Raw genomic sequence first — 22,845 nt, 5'->3', positions numbered from 1 at the left:
GCAATATGAAGAGCAGCTTGGTTATTAGAAAATAGAGAATAAAGACATATTTGAATGTCCAGTAAGAGTTGAGTTAGCTAAGTTAATACACAAATAGGAGTCGCTACAATACTATGCTTCAACTAAGAAAGAAGATTATATGATGCTTTTTTAATTTCCAAATTATTAAAAAAATTTCAAAATAGATACAAAAATCCATGAGAAATTCTTTGCGTAAAAAATAGGATCCCTAGCCAGTGTTGAGTAAATTGAGTGCATTAAAAATTAGGATAATTTGTGTGTTAATTTATATATGTTTTTGCACATTTATCATACTAATTAAGTTATTTTGTGATCAAGGGAAAAAAATGGAAGAAATCAAACAAAATTGAAGGGATAGCATCACTGCTCTAGATGACAAAATTTAAAGCTAGAAACTCGAGAGCTTGGTGCCACAATGTGAGTTTAGCAAGGAGAAACGCTAGAGGAGATCAAATTTAGAGAAAAACCCAAAAGCTTGGACATAGCATCATATTTCAACGCCGTGACTCAATAGTTCGAGCACCAAAACACTAATCCATGAAGAAAAATGGCCTAAAACCCAGGAGCTTGACAGCGCAACACTACTTCAACAGCATCGCAACACTAATTTGCAGTGCCACAGTGTGACAACCGAACAAGAAATTGACGAAGATTTGTGTATGATTTGGTAAAGTAACAATAGAATTTGTTACATTTTTCATATGATAAAACATGTTTGCATTTGGGTAGAAGTGTCGACAAGCACCTGAATTGATGACCAAATGTTTATTGTATAATATTTTTGGAATAAGACTAACAAGTTGTGAGGTTGAGGAGGATTCACTACCACTGATGGTAAACCTAAGGTGCTAAGATAGCATTCTTATAAGTTGTTTATATTGGTCTTTATCTAAGATTTGGAAGAACGTTGACGTTCCAGTGGCTGAGATAATTTCATAGATTGATGTCTCAGATTAATTGTACATAATCTTTGGATTAGTTATTTTGTTGTTTGTTGTACCCGAGAGGATAACTCAAGCAACTTTCTTTCATAGTGTCGTTTTGAGCATATGTAATTAGTTAGATTTGTTCTGAGTATATGTAGTAGACAAATATCCTCTACTTCTAGTATATTTTCATAGATTGATGTCTCAGATTAATTGTACATAATCTTTGAATTAGTAATTTTGTTGTTTGTTGTACCCGAGAGGATAACTCAAGCAACTTTCTTTCATAGTGTCGTTTTGAGCATATGTAATTAGTTAGATTTGTTTTGAGTATATGTAGTAGACAAATATCCTCTACTTCTACTTTCTCTGTGTTTGTTTGACTTGTACCTTTTAGTTTTTAATCAATAAAAGATGCAAACTTTCAAGGGACGATACACATACAACTCGTAACACTTTTTCTTAAGTATGACCTTAAAAATGGCAATATGCAAATTGGCGATTGCATTTGCTTCCTTTGTGAATGCCTGAAGTGCATTTCTATCACGTTGATTCCTAATTAGAAAGAAAAATACATCAGTTGTCTTGTTGTCGATTTTCATCAGCTGACTGACACACTAATGCTCCTCTTGTCAGATCAATGAAAAAACTTTGTTGATCAATGGGAGGGGGTCCATCAAGAGAATTTTGCCACTGAAGCAAAAGATTCAATAAGTCCCATAATAAAATACAAGATTGTTGACCTCATGTTTTTATCAATTCATTTCTTGAATTAAGTTTTAATTGAATCTTGAGAAAACCCTAATTTAATAAAACTGAAAATTAAATTAACAAAATTATATTAACCAAAACAAACTGCAAATATAACCAACTTTTAATCATACCCTAAAATTGACCTAATATTAATCTTAATTAACCAAAATCCTGAGATTATAGTTGTCTCTTCTAAAGTCATTGTAGGATTCAAAACTTCATTCTGAAATTTGCATGATACTAATTATCACATATAAAGACCATGCCAACAAGTTCGACGATCGTTGAAAGAATTTTACATAAAATTTTCAAATTCAATTTTCATGCATTAATAGTTGTATCTCACTAACCCTAAAATTATCATTTTCTCCACAGGTAAATCTAGTGATCCAAATTACAGTTTGTAAGTCGAATAACCTTCATAATCACATATAAGGAGCATACAAACCCAATTTGGTGGTCATCAAAAACCATTTCTGTAGAAAATTGTGCACCTAGGATTTTCATGCATGAAAAATGACCCCACGTAAGAATTTTTCAACAAATTATTATTTTTTCAAAAAGGACTTCTTCATTGTATCTGTATTGTCAAAACCTTTTGAATGAGCCCCCCCAGGCCTAAATCTGACTTCGTTTGGAGGTCCATTGAGACGAAGATAATTTGGAGAGAGAAAATAATAATTTCAATAATAAAAAATAATAATTTGACCATAACTACCTCAAAATGACCTTGAATCATGTTTGAACTTCAAGTAAAGTTGTTCTAAATTCAAAAACACGAAATTTAGTATAACAAAATCAATTAAAAACCCCAACTCAAAGTCCAATTTCTCTCTCATAAGGGTTTGTGCCCACTTTGAATTGAAATAATCTCATATGGAGCTTGTTTTGAACAAAACCACTTGCAATACCAAATTTCTTATATTTTTCTCTACCACATGAGTTTAAGTAAAAAAATTTTATCATAACCAGCTTGTAACCACCTTATAACCAACTTTTAACCACCTAGTTACTTCAAAGGTCCATAACTTGAGCTTGACACATTTTTCAAAATGATTTAGACCATTAGATTCCTTGTTTCATTCTCTTTCAAATGACCTATACTTGCATTTTGGCATAACTAGCCTAACTACCTTGGTAAATTACATTAATGCCCTTCCCTTTTTGAAAAGTTCCCTCCATGTCCTTTAATCCTAGCCCTCCACTCCCTCTCATAATATCCTCCATCCAACCTTTCCATCTGATCAATTCAAATCCTTTTATCCCATGTTGATGCCCCATTCTTCCCTCTCTCTTCCACTCCCTTTGATCCTAGCCTTTCATCTCACTACATCCTCCATCCTAGCCCTCCATTGGTCCACCTCATCATGAACCCCCTTCAACTTCTTTTTCCCCCAAAATCCCCACTCAGAAAGCCCCTCTCAAAAACCGTGACCCCCTCATTCTCCTCCACCCTATTCGACCCTCACTCTCTCCCTCTCCTCATTCCTCACCAAAACCCCTCTCCTCTCCATCTTATTCTCAATTTTTCTCCTCTCTTCCCCACCAAACCGAGAGCTTATCCACTCTCTCCTCTTTTTTAATCATCCAAACCAAGACAATCATCAATGGAAATAAAAGCAAAAAAGAACAAGGACAATTTCATTCATGAAAGAAAGTATAACATTACTTTTCCCTCTCTCAATTTGAAATTTCAGCATGTGGTTTAGTAATTCTACATGTTCATGTTATTTCATGTTTAATATCATTTTCCACCATATGATTTAGTAATTATCCATGTTCTTCATATTATTTCATGTTCAGTTTCGTTTTCCACCATGTGATTTAGTAATTCTCCATGATCATATTATTTATGTTCAATTTCATTTTCCATCATGCTTATGTTATTTATTTGTTTTCAATTGTATATTGTATGTACAATTTGTTTATCTTGATTTTCTTTGGTGTTCCCTCTCGTGTATCACTATAAAACATATGGCTTTTATTCCTTTTATCTCATGTTATGTAATCATTGTCTTTCTCTTAGGTTTAGCATGGCCGAATGTTTCTCCCCTCATTTCTTTGCTTCATTTATTCCCTTCCCCTCACTAAAGCTAGAGCCTAAGCCTACTAAACCCACTAACCCGAAAAACTAACCCATTTAACCTACCCAAACCGAACCTTAAACTCTCTTAGACACTCAAACCCAAAACCTCATGATCCTATCCCTAACCCACTTAAAACACTCAACCCTTAACTCACCTACAGACCAAAACCGAGAATCCTAACCCATCTAAGTCCTGAACCGAGCCCTAGCTCAGCCATAATTAACCACTTCGAACAAAGCATACACCTAACCCTAAAGTAAAAAAGCCCTACCCGAAAGCACAAAAATAAATAAATAAATAAAATAGTAATAAAAGGGCTAAAGGAGAAAGAGGGATAAAATGAATATGTATGTGTATGTGTGAGTATATGTGTGCAAATATGTGTAATTTAATATATGAAAATGAGCAAAGTGACATGTAAATATGTGCAATGTGACATATATGTAAGATGACAAGTGTATAAATGTATAGTTAACTATGCTTATGGAAATGTGTAGATAACTATGTGAAAATAAGAACATGACAAACATATATATGTTTGGCATGTGAGTGTATGTATGTGTGTATGTTTTAGCATGCATGTATGCATGTGTGTAAGTGTAGGTGCATGTGTATGTATGTTGTGATGTACTTAAGGGTATGTTTAATTCATGTCAAGTTTTTGTGGTATGTTAGAAAATAAAAAAAAAATTCATACTCCGTGTTCCATGTTAAGTAAATAATATAAAATTTGAAGAATGATGTATGAAAGATAACTACATGTCAATATCCTTAAGTAATTAGATTTTCATTCAAGCAAGTTGAGTGAACTCTCTTTTAATTCATACAAGTTGGGTGAGTTTCTTTTAATTTATGCAAGTTAGCTGAGTATCAAATATGCAAGTCTGAAAAAGCAAGTTGATGTGGTTTCATGTGCACTAGGATGTGTGATTGGTGTGCTTATAAGAGAAAGAAATTCAACTCCTTAGACTAAGTGAGAAAAAAAGCCTAGTCAAGTTCAAAAATTATTTTAAAAATCAAATTTTCTATATAAACTAAATGTGCTCAACAACAACAACAACAACAATAACAAAGCCTTAATCCCACTACGTGGGGTCGCCTACATGAATCCTTTTTCTCCATAGCGTCCTATTTAGTGTCATATTTTCATTTAATTCTAATAAATTAAGATCATTTTTATACAATACGCCCAAGTCTTCCTGGGTCTACCTCTGTCTTTCTTAACCCAAGTCAAATCTAAAACATCTACTCTCCTAAATAAAATTTTAACAAAACTAACTAAAACTCTTTTTAACAAACCTAAAATATAAACCTTGTTGACAATCTCTAACTAAAACACTTTTAACAAACCTAAAATATAAAATTTCCAGCAAAATAGTAAATCTTTTTAAAACTTACTCCAAAATAAAATGAACTAAACTAAACAAACAAAACTAATACAAAGCCAAAAGAAATTTAATCTAAAGGGATTTTTCAAAAGATCTTTTTAATCATAACCAATCACTCCATCGAGCTCATTATTTAAAACATTAATTTACATAAATTTTGCATGGCTCTTTTAGACAGCTTAGTCTAAGTAAGATTCAAATATTCATAAACATAAGTATCTCCAGAATGAACATGATTCTCAGTAGAAGCATGTTATTTCGTAATCTTGGCATTTGAGTACGTAAGTCTTGAGTCATTTCAAGTGATATAATTAAAAATAAGCTTATATCGCTCATACTCTTTGTATGATAAAAAATTCTTTTTGCATAAAAAAGAATATCTTACTTAGACAGCTTAATCTAAGTAAGATTCAAATATTCATAAACATAAGTATCTCCAGAATGAACATGATTCTCAGTAGAAGCATGTTATTTCGTAACCTTGGCATTTGAGTAGCATTTGAGTACATAAGTCTTGAGTCATTTCAAGTGATATAATTAATATATAAATAAGCTTATATCGCTCATACTCTTTGTATGATAAAAAATTCTTTTTGCATAAAAAAGAATATCTTACTTAGACAGCTTAATCTAAGTAAGATTCAAATATTCATAAACATAAGTATCTCCAGAATGAACATGATTCTCAGTAGAAGCATGTTATTTCGTAATCTTGGCATTTGAGTACATAAGTCTTGAGTCATTTCAAGTGATATAATTAAAAATAAGCTTATATCGCTCATACTCTTTGTATGATAAAAAATTCTTTTTGCATAAAAAAGAAAAAAATAAAATAATTTTTGTGAGTATATAGATGACCCTTAAATATGGAGTACAAACATAAAAGGTTTGAGTTGAATTGTTTTGAATATAAGCCCCAAACACAAAGCATTAAACTAAACATTAGAGGTCAAACTTAGAGAGAAGAACAAAGAACTGCAACCTAGGGTGGAAACTAAACTTTAGTAGAACATTGATAAACTCCAACAACCGACAACCCAGGAAAACTGAAAACTTTAAACACTTAAAAGAACCCTGATTTTTACCACAATTGACAAACTTAAAAATAACAATCACGAGTTAAATATCAAACCCTGATAAAGTTGACCAACTTTAATTCTCACAACCACCACATATGTAGATCCAAACTGTGAACCCTAAGTTAGCTAACATAGAAGAAAACCCAAGTCCACATATATCTTAGAATAGTCCAGTCTAGAAGCCTAAGTTAGATTACTAGGGACCAACTTGATAGAATTAAGTACTAGACCCAATAAAACAAATGACCCACCCCCTAGGAGAAAGTAACCCATAATTACTGATGAAGGTATTCCAAACCACTTAATAATAAGAATGTCCTCCTTTCCCTCCGATTGCACCGACTCCCAAACAGAAGCCCGAGCCCTCCTCCATTTTGTTGCCTTGCTGACAATCGCATGATCCCTAGAAAAACAAGCTCAAGCTTTTTATTCGAAATCCACACACAAAGCGACCCTTGCTTCTTCTGCGCCTCTTTCGTTGAACAAAGAAAAGGCTATGTGAAACCCCTCTTCTCCACTTGCCCTATCCAAAGTCTCCCAAGCCATGTCTGCCAGCCAAGCCATCGTTTTAAATTTTACATTGTGTTGTAAGAAAAAAAAAATTAGTGTTGTGTTTCTTTTTATTTATTTTATTTATTGATTTTGTCGTTGCTACTTCAACATCGTCAATCGTTGTTGTAACATTGTTTGTTCTATTAGAAAAGGTATAACAAAATGGGTATTGGAGAGAATTTTGAAATGTTCATTCGATTGATTTTGTCGTTGCTACTTCAACATCGTCAATCGCTGTTGTAACACTGTTTGTTCTATTAGCAAAGGTATAACAAAATGGGTATTGGATAGAATTTTGAAATGTTCATTCGCTGAAGCTTGAGTGCCCATCCATAGGAATTAAATATGATTCGGGAAAATTGCAGACTCATGTGGAATTTTTTTAATAAAATTAAGGGATTTAAATACTCGTCATAAAAAAACTCAAATACATGTCATTCACGAAAAGTAAAGTATTGCTCGAGAAAATGCTTGCTTATGATTTGACCTTTTTAGAAGTACATTAAAGGCTTACAACGACTTTTAAGATCGCGGACTAAATATATATTTTCATCGGCGGCAATGTCTCACAACACTGTCCACAAATCTTTTAAGGCAATTGAAAAAGTAGGCATTCCCTTGTGCCCCCTAATGATGTTGACGTTAAGAGGCTACCAAAATATTAAGTGATTTGGACTTGTAAATAACTTAAAATATTAAACTTCTTTGGAACTGATGAAATAATTTAAAATATGAATTTTAAAATATAATTTGAATCTAGAGTTTTAAAAATTAGGCTCTTATGGTTAAAAAAAAACTTGAATTTAAAGCTTTCTAAGTTTAGGATCTTAAAGTTCAAAATTATCTCGAATTTGGGCTTTCACAATTTATGCTCTTAAGATTTAAAAAATATTTGGAATTTTGGGCTTTCAAATTTAGGCTCATAGAGTATAAAAATAATCCAAACATGAGGCTTTTGAAATATGAAAATTCTCCACCAGATTGGCAATAACATTTGCTAACAAACAGAAGGCAACCCTGTTAAAGCCCTAAATCACAATAGTTACAAATATTTTAAGCTCTGAATGATTTCAAAATGTATATAAACTTCATGATTATTTTCTAAGTCAATGCAATATCTTGAAAGGTGAGTCCCACTCTTAAGACTTAGAAGAGTGACACTTGAGCTATTCTAAAGTTATGCACGCTTTAGGGTGTTCATATAAGCAATTAATTTATATATATTTTCAAAATCTTGCATGTGTGTGCCTCTTGAAGTAAATTCCACATCAAATTCATGGATTAAAGATTGTGCAAGTCTTTAAAGCTTATAAATCTCTTTAAGATATTCAAATATATGAAATTAAAAACACGCATGGGCTTTAGCTAAAATTCTAAATGCTTTAACAAACAACTTAGGAATGCTACAGGGTTAAGGCTAAATTTGCACTCAAACTGTTCATATTTTGAAAGTCAATCAATTAGGCCTTTTTGTCAATAGGAAAGGAACGTAAATCTCACCCAACTAGTCTGATGCTCCTCCTCGTAAACACTGGAGTTGACGAATCTAGTAATTTTGAAAAAAATGTCCAAATCATAAGATAGGAATTTGCAAATCCAAATCTAGAGATTCTCCTCCTTATAAAGACAGGGGTTGACATGACTAACATTCTAAAGATATCAAATCTATTAAATTTCAAATGAAATCAAAACACAACATTCCCCGATGTAAATCTCAACCGAAGCAATCTTTAAAGCTGATAAAACTCTTTAAGATATTGAAATATGTGAAATTTAAAACCCGCATGAGCTCTAGCTAAAATTCTAATTGATTTAACGAACAACTTAGAAATGATGTGAGGTTAAGGCTAAATTTGCAATCAAATAGTTCATATTTTGAAAGTCAATCAAGCAGATCGTTTGTCTATAGAACAGGAATGTATATCCCACTCAACTAGTCTGATTCCCATCATAAATGTTGGAGTTAACAAAACTAGTAATTTTGAAATAAATGTCCAAAGCATAAGACAAGAATTTGCAAATCCAAATCTAGTCTGATCCTCCTTATAAAAACAGACGTCGACTTGAATAAAATTCTAAAGACATCAAAACTATTAAATTTCAAATGGATTACAAATACAACATTCCCAGATGGTGGTGTTGATTGCAAATCTCAACTAAATGAGTCACAATATTAAATTAAATTTTCAAAGTAACAGATTAAACATTAACATAAAATTAATCACTTAAAAACTTAAGCAAATCAAATCCCCCCTCCGTAATAGTTTGTTGATGGCGACAAACTTTTGATTTTTAAACTCACAAAAAAACTAATATCACATCAAATGTACCTTTATTTTCACATTCAAAATAATTTCATGCTAGTAAGGACGTGGCTTAAGCCAACTGTTTGTATGGAGTGGCCCAAAAACTCCAAAAAATAATGATCACAACAAAAGCTCTCTAAACAGGTGGTTAACCATTATATCACTTTTGTGGATGTAGCCTGCATGTTCCACAACGATTTTCTGTCATTTGAGTTGTAAATCATAATATTACATGTGATTGAAATAAAGTCTTCTGTTAGCTAAGGTCGATTTAAATTTATCCCCTTAGACAAAACCACTCTAAATCTATAACGGTCTCTTGAACGATGCAACTCATGGTTACTGATAAGAATATTTCAGTAAGGTTGACTGAAATATATCAGAGACCCTAACGACTCAGGATGACTGAGCCATGAGATCTTGATTTCGTTCATAATCATTTCCTCCACCATCCACTTTAAGTAATAAATTTTACAATTTAAAATGTTTGTTTGCTACTACTAAATGTTGAACATTCAATTTTTAATGACTAGCCTTAATCGAAAGAGCTTTCCCATTATCAAGATGGGTAATTAACTATAGGGAATTGTGCCTATGAGAAACCTCAAACCCCATATCAAAAACTAATTGCAAAATGATGGTGAAATCTCTGGGTAGTGTCTTATCTACAACTCGATCTGCCTTCTGAAATTTTGACCCTCAAAGATCTTTCTCAACAACAACAACATGTGAGAGTCTGTGGTGTTGGAATTTTTAGAACCCACAATCATGGTTAAGATTTGTGCAATATTTGGCTCGTTTTGAGGCTCGCATCAACACTTTTTTGAAAAATTTGTAATGACTCATAAATATGAGGCTTGCGCCTCACAAAATATGAGGTCTATCCAGCTCAATTCTATTGACTAATATATAATTAGAGCTAGAATTTTTCTTAAAATAAATATATTAAGAAAAAACTAATCATCAATCTTTATTTCCCATATAATTCAAACTAAGAATATAATCTATGTTGTTAATATCAATATACTCACTGTTTTAAAATCTGATAAATATTCTTATTAATTAATATTGATTAAATAAGAAGAAGATATGTGACAGTTAAAACGAGATATGCAAGAACATGCCTACACATGAGGATGAGAAGAAGAAAATAAATCGTCATGCTAATGATTCTAATAAAGACTGAATAAGTGAAAAAAGTATTGAAAATTTTGAATTAGAAATTCTAACTTTATTGGCTTATCATATCCACTTTGATGAATGATAACTACCTGATATACTAGCAGTATCAAACATATTTTGATTTGTTAATTTATTATGTTCTTCTTTTATATTTGTAGAATCATTCTTATTTTATGATTTTACATTTGGATGTTAACATATTAATTCTTTAAACAAATTATTATTTTTATCGTAATAGAATGTTAATATGTTATATTTCAACCTACTAAAAGATTAAGATGTTAAATTGTTTTTTTTTTACTACATACTTTGAGCTTAGTAGATTACTTCTTGCTTTATACAATTTGTTGATTTTGAGACTTATTCCTAGCTACATGAACAATAAAACGGCTCAATACCCAATTGCACTATTTTAAACTTCGCAATATATTACTCGTTATCTTATAATTTTTTACGGTTCTTTCTAATAGCATTTCAAGAAGTAGACACTGCGCAAGACCTTTGCGCTAAGGTGTATAATTTGGTATTAACAAGTATGTCTACAAGAAAATAATCATAACAAATTAAAAATAAACCACTAATCAACAGGAACTAACTTTGAAGCAAACAACATGGTTCAACAATCATAAAGTTGAGATGTTGATTTAGAAACATGAGCTTAAATGTCCGACTAAGATTCCATTAATTGTAGCTTGTTGTGTATAATTGAAACTTGAGAATTTAAAGGGCTTACGTTCCATGGCCATCACCATCTAGAGGAGATGGAAAATCCACTGCTGGATTAAATGCCCCAGCAGCTATGGCAGCTTTTGCAAAATGTTGAGCTCCAATTATTTTTCCATTGCAAAAGGTTCTCTTGAACTCTGGATCAATTTCACATTTCCCTCTATACCGAGGAAGAGGACCATATGGATCAGTATTGTAAGTAGAAAAACTTGGATGCTTTGGAAAAATTCCCGAGTCAACAAGACCAATAACAATATCTTCCCCTGCTTTGTCAAAGCCTCCTCCTGTCGGCCATACTCCTGTAGGCAGTCCCAAGAATTGTGGTGTATGCGTTGTTAATTTCCTTACCTTCACATCTTTCTCGACATGCTTTACTCCAGGCAATTTGCTCAGAGCCTTCGCCTAAATGTTAAATCATGGTGCATAAATGTTATAAAACAAGAACAAAGAGAAGTTACATGTAAACTCATGCAGATATAAATAAAAAATGACCCAAGAGTACAAGTTTTGCATGAGGGGTTACCTGTTCAGGAGTCAAATGTACGGAGAAACCATTGATAAGATGGCAATAGCTGTAGATCTTCTTATATGAATTAGCTTCAAAGATAGATTCAAGAAGTTCATCATGCTTTCTCTTCAGGTAAAGAGAGTATGACGTGGCAGATTCACTGCAAGGTCATAAAACAAAATAAGAACTTGGCAAAAAAAAGAAGAGTTGGTAAGTGCACAAATCAAAATATGCAGAAGAACCAACTCTGACCATGCAACAAATAAAAAATATGATAGCATTAAAAAATAATAGCAAATCGAGCCAACAAGAATTCCCAAGAGAAAAGAGATAAAATACTAGATGTTCATTGGCTTAGAAATCAGTGGAAGGGTAAAATATCACGACCCGTCCCAGGGCTTGGAATTAACCAAAGCGGGAACAGAGACGGTGAGAATTGAATTTTTTTTTATTTATTTTTTGTAACTAACTATTAATCAAATGAAAGAGCTGCTAAATCATTTAAATTAAAATAGTATTTAAATTTACCTCAGCATCTTCTATACATGTTTTCTCTTCCATCACTCATCTTTTAATCAGTTAAATTAATCTGAAAAGTTCGTTTAAAATAACAATGAGCTAAACAAGACATCGAATACTCATATTCCAAAACTACATTAATACAAAGAAAAAAAAAGTAAAATGCATGCCAATTAAACTTTTAATGAATCAATATTAACATTTGAGATGCTATTAATAAATTTTACTATATTAATAGCAAACCAATATCATTCATTATATGTACAACCGTCACAAGAACAGCGTCTAAAAATTGTGTCAATCAAGAAACATGAATATCAATATCCTTTTCCATATATTGCACGGGTACCTTAGTGTTCCACCACTAATACCATACAATGTTAAACTCCATCATATCACACATGCACATACAAACACACTATAAAAATATTGTTTTTGAATAATAAATATTTCTTTCTCAATTTCATAGAAGTCAATATTCTTGTACATTATTCAATGATAAATTAAACAAAGCTGAGCACACAAGTCATTCTTATCAAATGAACAAAATTCAGTAGAATCACAAATTATGGGTATGTGGTACTGTAATAAATGCATTTGGTCAAGTAAAAGCAAAATATTACTACAACAAAAGAACAATGAGTACTCATCTCGATCACTGACGATTCTAAATATTCTCTTCACTTATCTCCCATGAGAAATCAAAAGTCAAATGTATAAAGAATTATTATTAATTTATTATATGTTAATCTTATTATAGAAAGGTAAATTACCTTTATTTGAACATTTGATGTATCATATTATTTTAATTATTTTATTATTATCCTAATTGTTACTTTCATTTAATTATTTCTTTTAAACAATTTAAGCTGAATAAAATATTGATAATAAAGCTGGTTTTCCTAATTTAGCTTTCAAGTTACTTTATGTAACTTGTAACTTTTCTATTAGTCCTATAAATATACACACATTTACATTTATATTTCATAAATATTTATTTTAAAATAAATAATTGAACATAAACAAAATTAAACTTTAACCATTCTTACTATAAAATTTCTTTAATTTAAAACCTGATTTATTTAAACCTATTATTAATAATTAATGATTAATAATATATTAAATTTATATATGTATAATTTAAAACCCTAACCTTACCTTCAGTCTCCCCTAAGCTCGGTCTATCCCACACAATTTCTTCTTCCCTTCGTTCTCCTTTGGCTCGAACACTTCCTTTGCACATGGGATCGGGATCAACTGCACAAGCTCTCGTACGCTAGCCGCTCGACACCTCCTTCGGGTTCCGCTCCCACCTTTCTTGCTTCTCCTTCGCACCGGACTGCTCGAAGCTCGACAGAACTCCTCCTTCAATTGAACTCCAAGCACACGCACTTCCTCTCATTCGGCTTGGTCACAACAGCAAACATTCGGCACCTCTGCCTCCCATTTAATCCTACCCGCTCGACAAAGATGATTCTTCCTTCTTCAGCATCTTCTTCTTCTCTCAAAATTAGGGGGTCAAAAGTTTGTCGCACGCAGTGCTTGGCTCTCTCCTTCTACCTTTAGTCGCAACTTGACGCCGCAAAGAAATATGGCGTTCCTAATCTTCCTTCGACCATAGCGCACGAGGTCGTTGTGTCACTTCTTCGAGTAAATAAATAAGCAACACCTTGGCCTTCTTCCTCCTCTCGTCTTCATTCACCACGGACATGTCGTGCGGTTCTGACTGCGACGTTTTATAGAGCGAAATCTACCCTCTTGGCTTCCCGATCCTTCTACTTCATTTCCCAATTCTTCGGCTACCCGACTCCTCACTTCCTCTACTTCGTTTCATTGTTTCATGTTTCGACCGTTCATTTCTTTTTCCCTAAGTAACTGAAATGGAGCTTTACATAAAAATACATATTGACCTGCATACTCAGTTAGAATGATCAATGGTGTTAATTCTACTTGAGCTCACCATTCCCAAGCTATGTATGTGTGTGTGTGTGTGTGTGTGTGTGAGAGAGAGAGAGAGAGAGAGAGAGAGACAGACCTGGTTATATCCATCTCTTCCATAGAATCCGCCGCTGTTGCAGCAAATCCATCTATCCCGCCCATGTAGCTAACAACAGGTTCTCCTTCCACGGTAATAAGATAAACATCTCCACTTCCAGAACATAGAAGTGGTAGGAGCAGAAAAACGAGGAGACAGAGATCCATTTTGTTCAGAATTTATCAACACCAATTCAATGCTCCTACAATCAATGCATAAGACGCATAAGCATGACAATGCCTCAGCTGTAAATGCATAAATGATCAAGACCAAAATGCAATGGTAAACTGAAAAGCTTAAAATAGCCAATTTTTTTTAACGATTTAGATTGAAGATCTGTAGTTTGAAGTTTCAGCTTCATTAAGTATTCCAAATGATAAATCAAAGAGAAAAAAAGCAAGAGAAAATTGAAAAATTTTCTTCAGCAAGCTCAAGCTGCAGCCAAAAGTTTAATACATGCATTTTCATGTCACATAGAAGGGAAAGCATCCACAAAAAAAATTGTATGCTTATGAAACATCCAAATAATTTGTTGAGGTTTGTATTTAATATAGGATTCTATTTATGAATAGAAAAAGTCTAGGAATTCATTTGTAAATATTGTAAGGCTCAATAAAAGCCAAAGCGTTGAAATGAGGAAGTTTTTTCATAAGCAATCAATTCTATCTGGTATCAGACCCTAACCTAGCCGCCGCTCCTCTTTCTCTCACCTGTCCCTCCCGAAACCATCGATCGTGCTTCTGCTATGAAACCAGAGACGCGACGTCTGCTGGATTTGCGAGATGAGGAAGAAGCGAAGTCATTGGGTTTGTGTCGCGATTCTACTCCCATTGCTGCTGCAAGACTAGGAAGAAACGTAGTCGACGGGTTTGTATCGTGATTCTGCTCCTACTGCAAAACTAGACAAACAACTTCAGTACAAGAAAGTGTGAGTGGCTTCGGCACTGAGAAGGGCGTGATACAGTCATGATCAGAGGCGCCGAGAGGGATGGCGATCGGTTCTGTGTCGAGCGAGAGAAGGGATGACGCTTCCATGGTTTTTTGGGTAGCACAAAAGGATCGAGTGGCTCTGTCGTGCAGGAAAGAATATCGTGGTTTTATGTTTTAGCTTGCGGGACAAATAAATCGCGGCTTTGTGTGGGCTAGAGCAAACTGGATTGCACAAATTTACAGGAACGAAATTGCGTGTGCTCTGTGTGCTTTAATATTATCCTAGTGAATAGGCATGTTAGGAGACCGAGAAAGTGCGAGAGGTAAAGGAATGAAACTTTTGGGGAAGATAGATCCTAAAGTTTTGAATGTCTTCGACATAGGTGACATAGGTGAAACCAGATCTCTTTGGGGAAGATAGATCCTAAAGTTTTGAATGTCTTGGTAGGAAAACTAGTATTTCGACGAGAGCCACTACCTAAGCACGTGCTCTGACATAGGTGAAACCAGATCTCCTTGTGGATTTGAAGCTCAATGAACAGGCCACATATCTGAGTTGGTCGCGTCGGATTAAGGCTGCCCAAATAGGAAAGAGACTAGAAGAATGATGACAGGGGTTGGGCCAAAGAGTGACAATACTTAGAGGGATAAGTGAAGGAGCACACATGCCTTGCTTTACACCTGGTTACTCAACGCCGTGGTTTCATCTATCGCCTCATCAGTAGATGGAATTCGAAAAGTGAGCGACAATTGAGCGAAGCTAAAGAAGATCTATGCTGGCGTTGAGAACCACATAAAGATGCTTCAGATTCAACATGAGATATAGACAGTGGTTCAGAATGATAAATCAATTCAGGAGTACCATATAGACTTAAAGCAACTGTGGCAAGATCTTGATCACTACTCAACTATATCGAGTTTTGGTGATCCAGAATGTAAGAAGGGAGAGATTTTTGCACATATGAGGACTATGCAGTTTCTGGCTGATCTAAACCTGACCTTTGATCAAAGGAGATCGGTTCTCCTAGCTAGGCGATTATTCCTATACAAGATGAGACCATTGCTGCAATGATACAAGAGAAGAGTCGCATGAAGCTACACTCTAAGTCGAGTGATTTTTCGGGTGCACAATCAGCATTGGTTATTGCGAGCCCAGGTACGCTAGGTGTCCAGGGGGAGACTCGCAAGTGTTACAACTGTGGTGAAGTTGGTGATCTGAGCAAGGCCTGTCCTAAGCCACCTAAGGAGAGAGAGAAGTGGACGTGTACAAGATGGAGCTCGCGGTCGTGGTCATGGGGGTCGGAAAGGTGGAAGAGGGGGCTATCAGACAAATTTGATGGTGGCAGAGGACGAGAGAGAGATGTGTAAACAGAGAAGGATCACGAGTTATTAGAGTTGTTGAAAAGGAAGCAGAAAGCAGCAGGAGATGGAGCTGAGGATCTTTCAAATCCATCGACAGCAAAGGTACTGGTGACACACTTGCTCTTGCCTCTATTTCGATCACAGGATCATTAGAGTGGATCATAGATTCTGGTGTTTCTCGTCACATGATAGGTACTGCTGGAGAATTCTCTTCATATACACATCTAGCAGCACCAGAGAGTATACAGACTGTTGATAGTACAACACAGCCTGTAATTGTTAAGGGCACAGTGAGATGTACCAATCATATGACTTTGTCTAATGTTTTAAATGCTCTTTCTTTTCTAGTAAACCTGTCATCCATTAGTGTCATTACTCCAGTTAAAATGCATTATTTCTCTTGATATTCTTCAAGTGATCTTCCAAGAGAAATGGAAGGGCTGGACACTGGACTGAAACATGGCATAGCAGAAGCTGGTAATTGGACCGAGAGGGGATGGACTTAACTCTGACATCCACGGTGGAAAGTGTTATAGTATGAGAATCCAAGAAAAAAACGTTGAGGATGTGTTACTGTTACATCACTAATGTATGAGACATTTTATTCTTTGTTTATTAAGTCAATTGTATCCATCTATGTATGAAAAATCAAATAAGAAGAAACGGGTGTGTGATGCTTGTGAGTTTGGCAAGCTCATTAGGAGCTCTTATGTAAGTTTTGAGAATAGGAGCTCTGGTGTGTTTGATACATTCTGATATACGGGACTTTAATCTACTAGTTCTATGAATGATTATCGTTATTTTGTTTCATTTATTGATTACTTTTCTCATGTTATTTGGATATACTTGATGAAATAGAAGTGTAAGATGGTTGCTTACTTTAAAGATTTCCACAATGTAATCCGGAGCCAACATGGGGCAGTTGTGAAGGCATTGAGATTTGATAATGAAACAGAATATATCAAGAAAGCATCCAGGGACTACATGTCAGCTCAAAGGATACAACATCAAACCACATGCTCATACAAACTAGCACAAAATGGGTGACAGAGAGGAAGAATCGGCATCTTCTAGAGGTTGCCTGGAGCATGATGATGACAATGAATGTCACACGGCAATTATGGGGGCAAATAGTGTTGACAGCCGCTCAATTGATAACCAGGATGCCCTCAAGAATATTGGAGTGAAAGTCTCCTTGTTAGATGTTGAAAGGAGAATAGTGGTATCCTTCAATTGAAGGTATTTGAAATTTTATGTTTTGTGAAAGACAATAGACCATCTCTAGAGAAATTGGATCTCAGAGCTGTGAAATATGTGTTCGTGGTGTATTCTGTTGTTCAGAAGGGTTATGTATTCTGGAGCCCGATTGAGAAGAGACTCTTTATGAGTATGGATGTGTCATTCAGAGTGTTTGAAGCACAGAGACTCTTTGTGAGTATGGATGTGTCATTCAGAGTGTTTGAAGCATACTACACTCTAGAGATAAATTCACCCTTTAATGACTCAACAGTCACTAGAGATATGAGGCAAGAGAGTGAGTCGTAGTGGTGATAGAGTGGTGTAAGTGGGAGAAATGTCATGTCCTGTGATGTGAGATGAATCAACTGAGGAGACAAAAATCAAAGAGATTGACCCCAGAGGAGGTGGGTTTCAGATTGAAGATGAGCCAAGGGTATATACATGGAGGAAGAAACAAACTGAGGGAACAGAGTCTGCAATGTCAATAAGTCCCTTGTCCCAATCTTTCTCAGCATTTGAGACACCTAAAACTGAGGGAACAGAGTCTGCAATGTCAATAAGTCTCTTGTCCTAATCTTTCTCAACATTTGAGACACCTACATTGTCCACCTTTGATTCAAAACTCACAGGTGATATTATTCCTCCTCCGTCCCAGGTATTTGGAAATGTATGTTTTATAAAAGACAACAGGTCATCTGTAAGGAAGTTGGATCCCAGAGCTATAAAATGTGTGTTCGTGGGGTATTCTGCTACTCAGAAGGGTGGGTCGTATATGCTAGAGCCAGATTGGGAATAGACTCTTTGTGAGTATGGATGTGCCATTTAGAGAGTTAGAAGCATACTACACTCTGGAGATGAATTCACCATTCGGTGACTCAACAGTCACTGGAGATATGAGACAAGAGAAAGTGAGTAGTAGTGGTGCAATTGGGTGAAATGTTGTCCTGTGATGAGAGGAATCAACTGAGAAGACAAAAATCGAGGAGATTGACCCCAGAAGTGGTGGGATTTGGACTGAAGATGAGCTAAGGGTGCATACATGGAGGAATAAGCAAGCTGAGAGAGCAGAGCCTACGATGCCAACAAGTCCTTTGTCCAGGTCTTCCAAACTCTTGAGACACCTACACTATCCACCTTTGATTCAAAACTCTCAGATGATATTAATTCTACTCCACACCGACCCCTAAAAGAATATTAAGAAAAACCCCCGAAAGCAATGCGGGGCATCCTACCGATCGTTTTGGGCGGAAACTTGACATTGCGAACTTAGTTTCTTATTCTAACATCTCACCTTTGTATGGAGCATTCATTGTATCATTGGACTTTATCTCTATACCCAACCAAGTATTGACAGGTTGCCAAAGAGGATCACAAGTGGAAAACGGCGATGCATAAAGAGCTTGAAGCTTTTGATGAAAATCACATGAGAGATTGTACCACTACCAGCAGGGAAGAGACTAGAATGCAAGTGGATCTTAACGATAAAACAAATTCCAAAAGAAAAGGTAGAGAGGTACAAAACACGACTAGTGGCAAAAAGGTACAGTCAAACATATGACATTTATTACGATAAAGCCTTTGCACCAGTAGCAAAGATCAGCAAAGGTGAGGACACCGACTTCTCTGTCAGTGAATGATGGATGGTTACTCTACCAACTGGATGTGAAGAATGATTTTCATAATGAAGAGCTACTGGAGTATGTATATATGGAGATGCCACTAGAAATCATTACATCACAAACAATGGGCAAGGTGTGTAGGCTCAGGAAGTCACTATGGGGTTTATTGACAATGAATTAGAATTAAGTTATTAGGATTTAGTAAATCTAGTAAATCCAAATTTACTAAATCTTGTCAAGAAAATTGTCTGTCAAAAGATTTAGTAAATCTAATAAAATTATTTGACAAGATTTAACCTATCGCATCGTTCTCACCTACGTTCTTACCTTCCCTGCGCCATAAATCCCGTAAACCTACCGATTTGCAAGATTTAATAAATCCCAGATTTACGGCTTAAATCCGCAAAATCCAGATTTATCAAATCTGTGGCTTTATTTTGTCCAAAATGATTGTCTAGCAAGATTTAGACTACATTCCACTTAAATCCTGGATAAATCCGTTGTCAGATAGCCCCTATATGGCTTGAAGCACTCTTCAAGCTTGCTTTGACAAGTTTAGAACGATGATTAGCATGGTATATCAGCAAATCAATACTCTACAGTGTTTTTTAGGCAACATAAAGGTCACACTACTATACTTGTTGTGTATGCGGATGACATAATTATCACTGGTGATAATGAGGCATATATTGTTCAACTAAAGGAAAGATTGGGGAAGCAAATTGAAGTGAAGGATTCAGGACAACTCAGATACTTTCTTGGGACTAAAGTGGCCCATGAAGGGGATGATCCTATCCCAGAGAAAGTATGTACTGGATCTTCTCACGGAAACAAGTATTCGGGGGTGCAAACTCGAAGTCTCTACAATTGATAAGGTCAAATCGATACAGAGGCAGGTGAATCAGTTGATCGTGAGAGGTACTAGAGGCCGGTGGCTCGTCTAATCTATATGTGCCACACTCAACCCGATATTTCTTTTGTAGTAAGTGTGGTGAACCGCTATATGCATGATCCAAGGAAGAGCCATATGAATGTAATATATCGGATTCTGAGGTAACTGAAGAGTGCACCAGGGAATGGGTTGATATTCAGGAACAAAGAGATATAAACATTAAGGGATTTTTGTGATTCTGACTGGGCAAATTGTGTTGACGACAGATGATCCACATCAAGATACTGCATGTTTGTAGGTGGCAACTTGGTCTCATGGAAGAGTAAGAAACAGTCAGTTGTAGCAATATCAACAACAGAGACAGAATACGAGGCCATGAAATTAGAAGTTCCTGAGATGATGTAGCTGAAAGCCTTGTTGGTCGTACTCAAGGTGGATCAGAGAACTCAAATGAAGTTGTGGTGTGACAACAAGTCGGCAATCAACATTGCTAACCACCCGGTGCAACAATCATAGAACCAAACATCTAGAGATTGATAGATTCTTCATGAAGGAAAAGCTGAATAATGAATTGTTGGAACTAAGTCATGTGCTACTGAAGAGCAGATGGTTGACTCCCTCACTAAAGGACTTAGCTTGGTGAAGTTAACTAGATTATGTGATAAAATGGGCTTAGTGAATATCTTTCGCCTATCATGAGGGTGAGTATTGAGATTTGTACCTAATATAGGGTTCTATTTGTAAATAGAAAAAATCTAGGGATTTATTTATAAATATTGTAAGGTTTATTTATAAATATTGTAAGGCTCTAAATAAGCCAAAGTGTTAATGAAATGAGGATGTTTTTTTTATGAGCAATCAATTAAATTTAATTAAAAACCATTAAACAATTCGGGGATAATATTTTAAAAGTTTGAAAGGAGAAAAACAAGGGAACATTTTGAATATTTTTAAAGTATAGTCAGCTAAATTAACTGCTTGATCAACAAGCCAAAACTTCAGCATAAATATGTAAATTAGAAAACTCCACAACTTAAAGCCTTAAACTAAAACCAGATGCAAAAGTTCAGCCAGAAACAACACAATCATCTAATAAACAAAAGTACAGCACAGAATATCACCATGAGTACTAATGAAAAAGAACTAGCAGCTCTTCTGATTTGGTGGTAATGTGACAACCCTCAAGATAACAAAGTGTTTGTGAGTGTTGATCCAAAGAACATCAAAGTTGGATCAAATACATCAAAAGCTTAAGTCCTATAAATGAGGGATGATTACTAGGTATTTCTCAATATTATTAAAGGAGGTAAAGCAAGACAGGGCATTTTACCTGAGGTATTGACCCCAAGATATCAGGCATAAGCAGTATAAATTTTATACATGTTCACTTATAAAATAAAATAGAATAAATTCTAAATTTCATAATACATAATCATATAATGTCACCACCAGAAGCAACAAACAGACCTTCCAATGTAGCCAATTAAAAATATGCAGCTTTGATATATCATCGTCATCAATGAAGAAAAAAATGTGATGAGAAGCCATCGTGGCAAAGAACAAAGCCATAGTTCAAATTATAAAAAAAACAAACAGGATCCAATGAAGACGACGAGTCACGCTTCAAGTTGCGATGAAGATGAACAACGAGATGGTAAGGGAGAAAAAGAACTAGGGAGTTCTGGTGAAATGAGCAGAGATATGAAGATAGATCAAGTCACAAGATAATAGCAGAAGTAACGACAAATCAATCGTAGGGCTTCAATGTTTCGGCAAGTTTGTAGAAGAAGAATTAACTTGATAAATTTAACTCATAAATGATTAAAATACAAAACCCTTTTATATATATTCATTTAAATAGATAGAGAAGTTACATATAATAGTTTACCTTTTAATAAATTGATAATTTAATTTATTAATTTAAATTATATCATTAGATTATCACCCCAATAACGAGGTGCAAAAGCAAGTTTAGGGCTGCCGAAAAGAAATTTTGTTCCATCTACTAAAATAAGTCTAGAACAAGCACAAAAAAATCATTTAAAATGTTAGTATTTACATATCAGGATATTTTTTTAACTAACAAATATGAGAATCAAATAATCTCCCCCACACGTGAGAGCTTTTAACATTTGTCATAACTTTATTTTAATGGATGTTTTCATCACAGCAAATGCCATGAACAAAAAAAGACTCAACCGTATATTGCAACCGTGGGAACTGTTGGCCTTGAACCTAGCTCAACCATGGTAGAGGATTACAAGAACTACGAGAACCATGATTCGCAGCTACAAATAGACCCAATTCAATCATTAACTTTGGTATAATTTATTAGAGAATGTGAACTTCATAGTCCTTTGTCCAGGTCTTCCAAACTCTTGAGACACATACACTATCCACCTTTGATTCAAAACTCCCAGATGATATTAATTCTACTCCACATCAACCCCTAAAAAAATTTATTAGAGAATGTGAACTTCATAGAGGCCATGTTAAACCCAAAAGCTAAGCTTACAAAGAAAGAAACAAATACTTATTTTTACTCCAAAACATTTTTCAATTATTCAATTTGCCACTAAACTCAATATTCACATATGCCTAAAACACAAAACATCCAAAAAAACAAATTTCCTCTAAAGTACATGCAAAGCATAAAAAGGAGCAGCATTCCAAAATCATAAAACTAAGCCTCCACAAACGCAAGGAACCAAATAGTCAGCA

At 34.8% G+C, this 22,845-nt stretch overlaps 1 protein-coding gene across 2 annotated transcripts in view; it reads right to left on the bottom strand.

Annotated features, from left to right (window-relative positions):
• LOC110028762 (subtilisin-like protease SBT2.5) overlaps positions 1-22,845 on the bottom strand; it is a 32,560-nt gene that overhangs the window by 2,498 nt on the left and 7,217 nt on the right. For both annotated transcript variants that reach the window (XM_020730741.1, XM_020730742.1), the window contains exons 2-4: positions 14,083-14,284; positions 11,544-11,688; positions 11,028-11,422 (exon numbers count right to left, since the gene is read on the bottom strand). In XM_020730741.1, coding sequence (XP_020586400.1) covers positions 11,028-11,422; positions 11,544-11,688; positions 14,083-14,249 — 707 coding nt within the window. In that variant the 5' untranslated portion in view covers positions 14,250-14,284. The remainder of the gene's footprint in view (positions 1-11,027; positions 11,423-11,543; positions 11,689-14,082; positions 14,285-22,845) is intronic.

Source organism: Phalaenopsis equestris, unplaced genomic scaffold, assembly GCF_001263595.1.
Source record: "Phalaenopsis equestris unplaced genomic scaffold, ASM126359v1 Scaffold000525, whole genome shotgun sequence".
NCBI lineage: Eukaryota > Viridiplantae > Streptophyta > Magnoliopsida > Asparagales > Orchidaceae > Phalaenopsis > Phalaenopsis equestris.
Note: the sequence above shows the minus strand (reverse complement) of the source record. Positions and strands in the feature narration are given on the sequence as shown.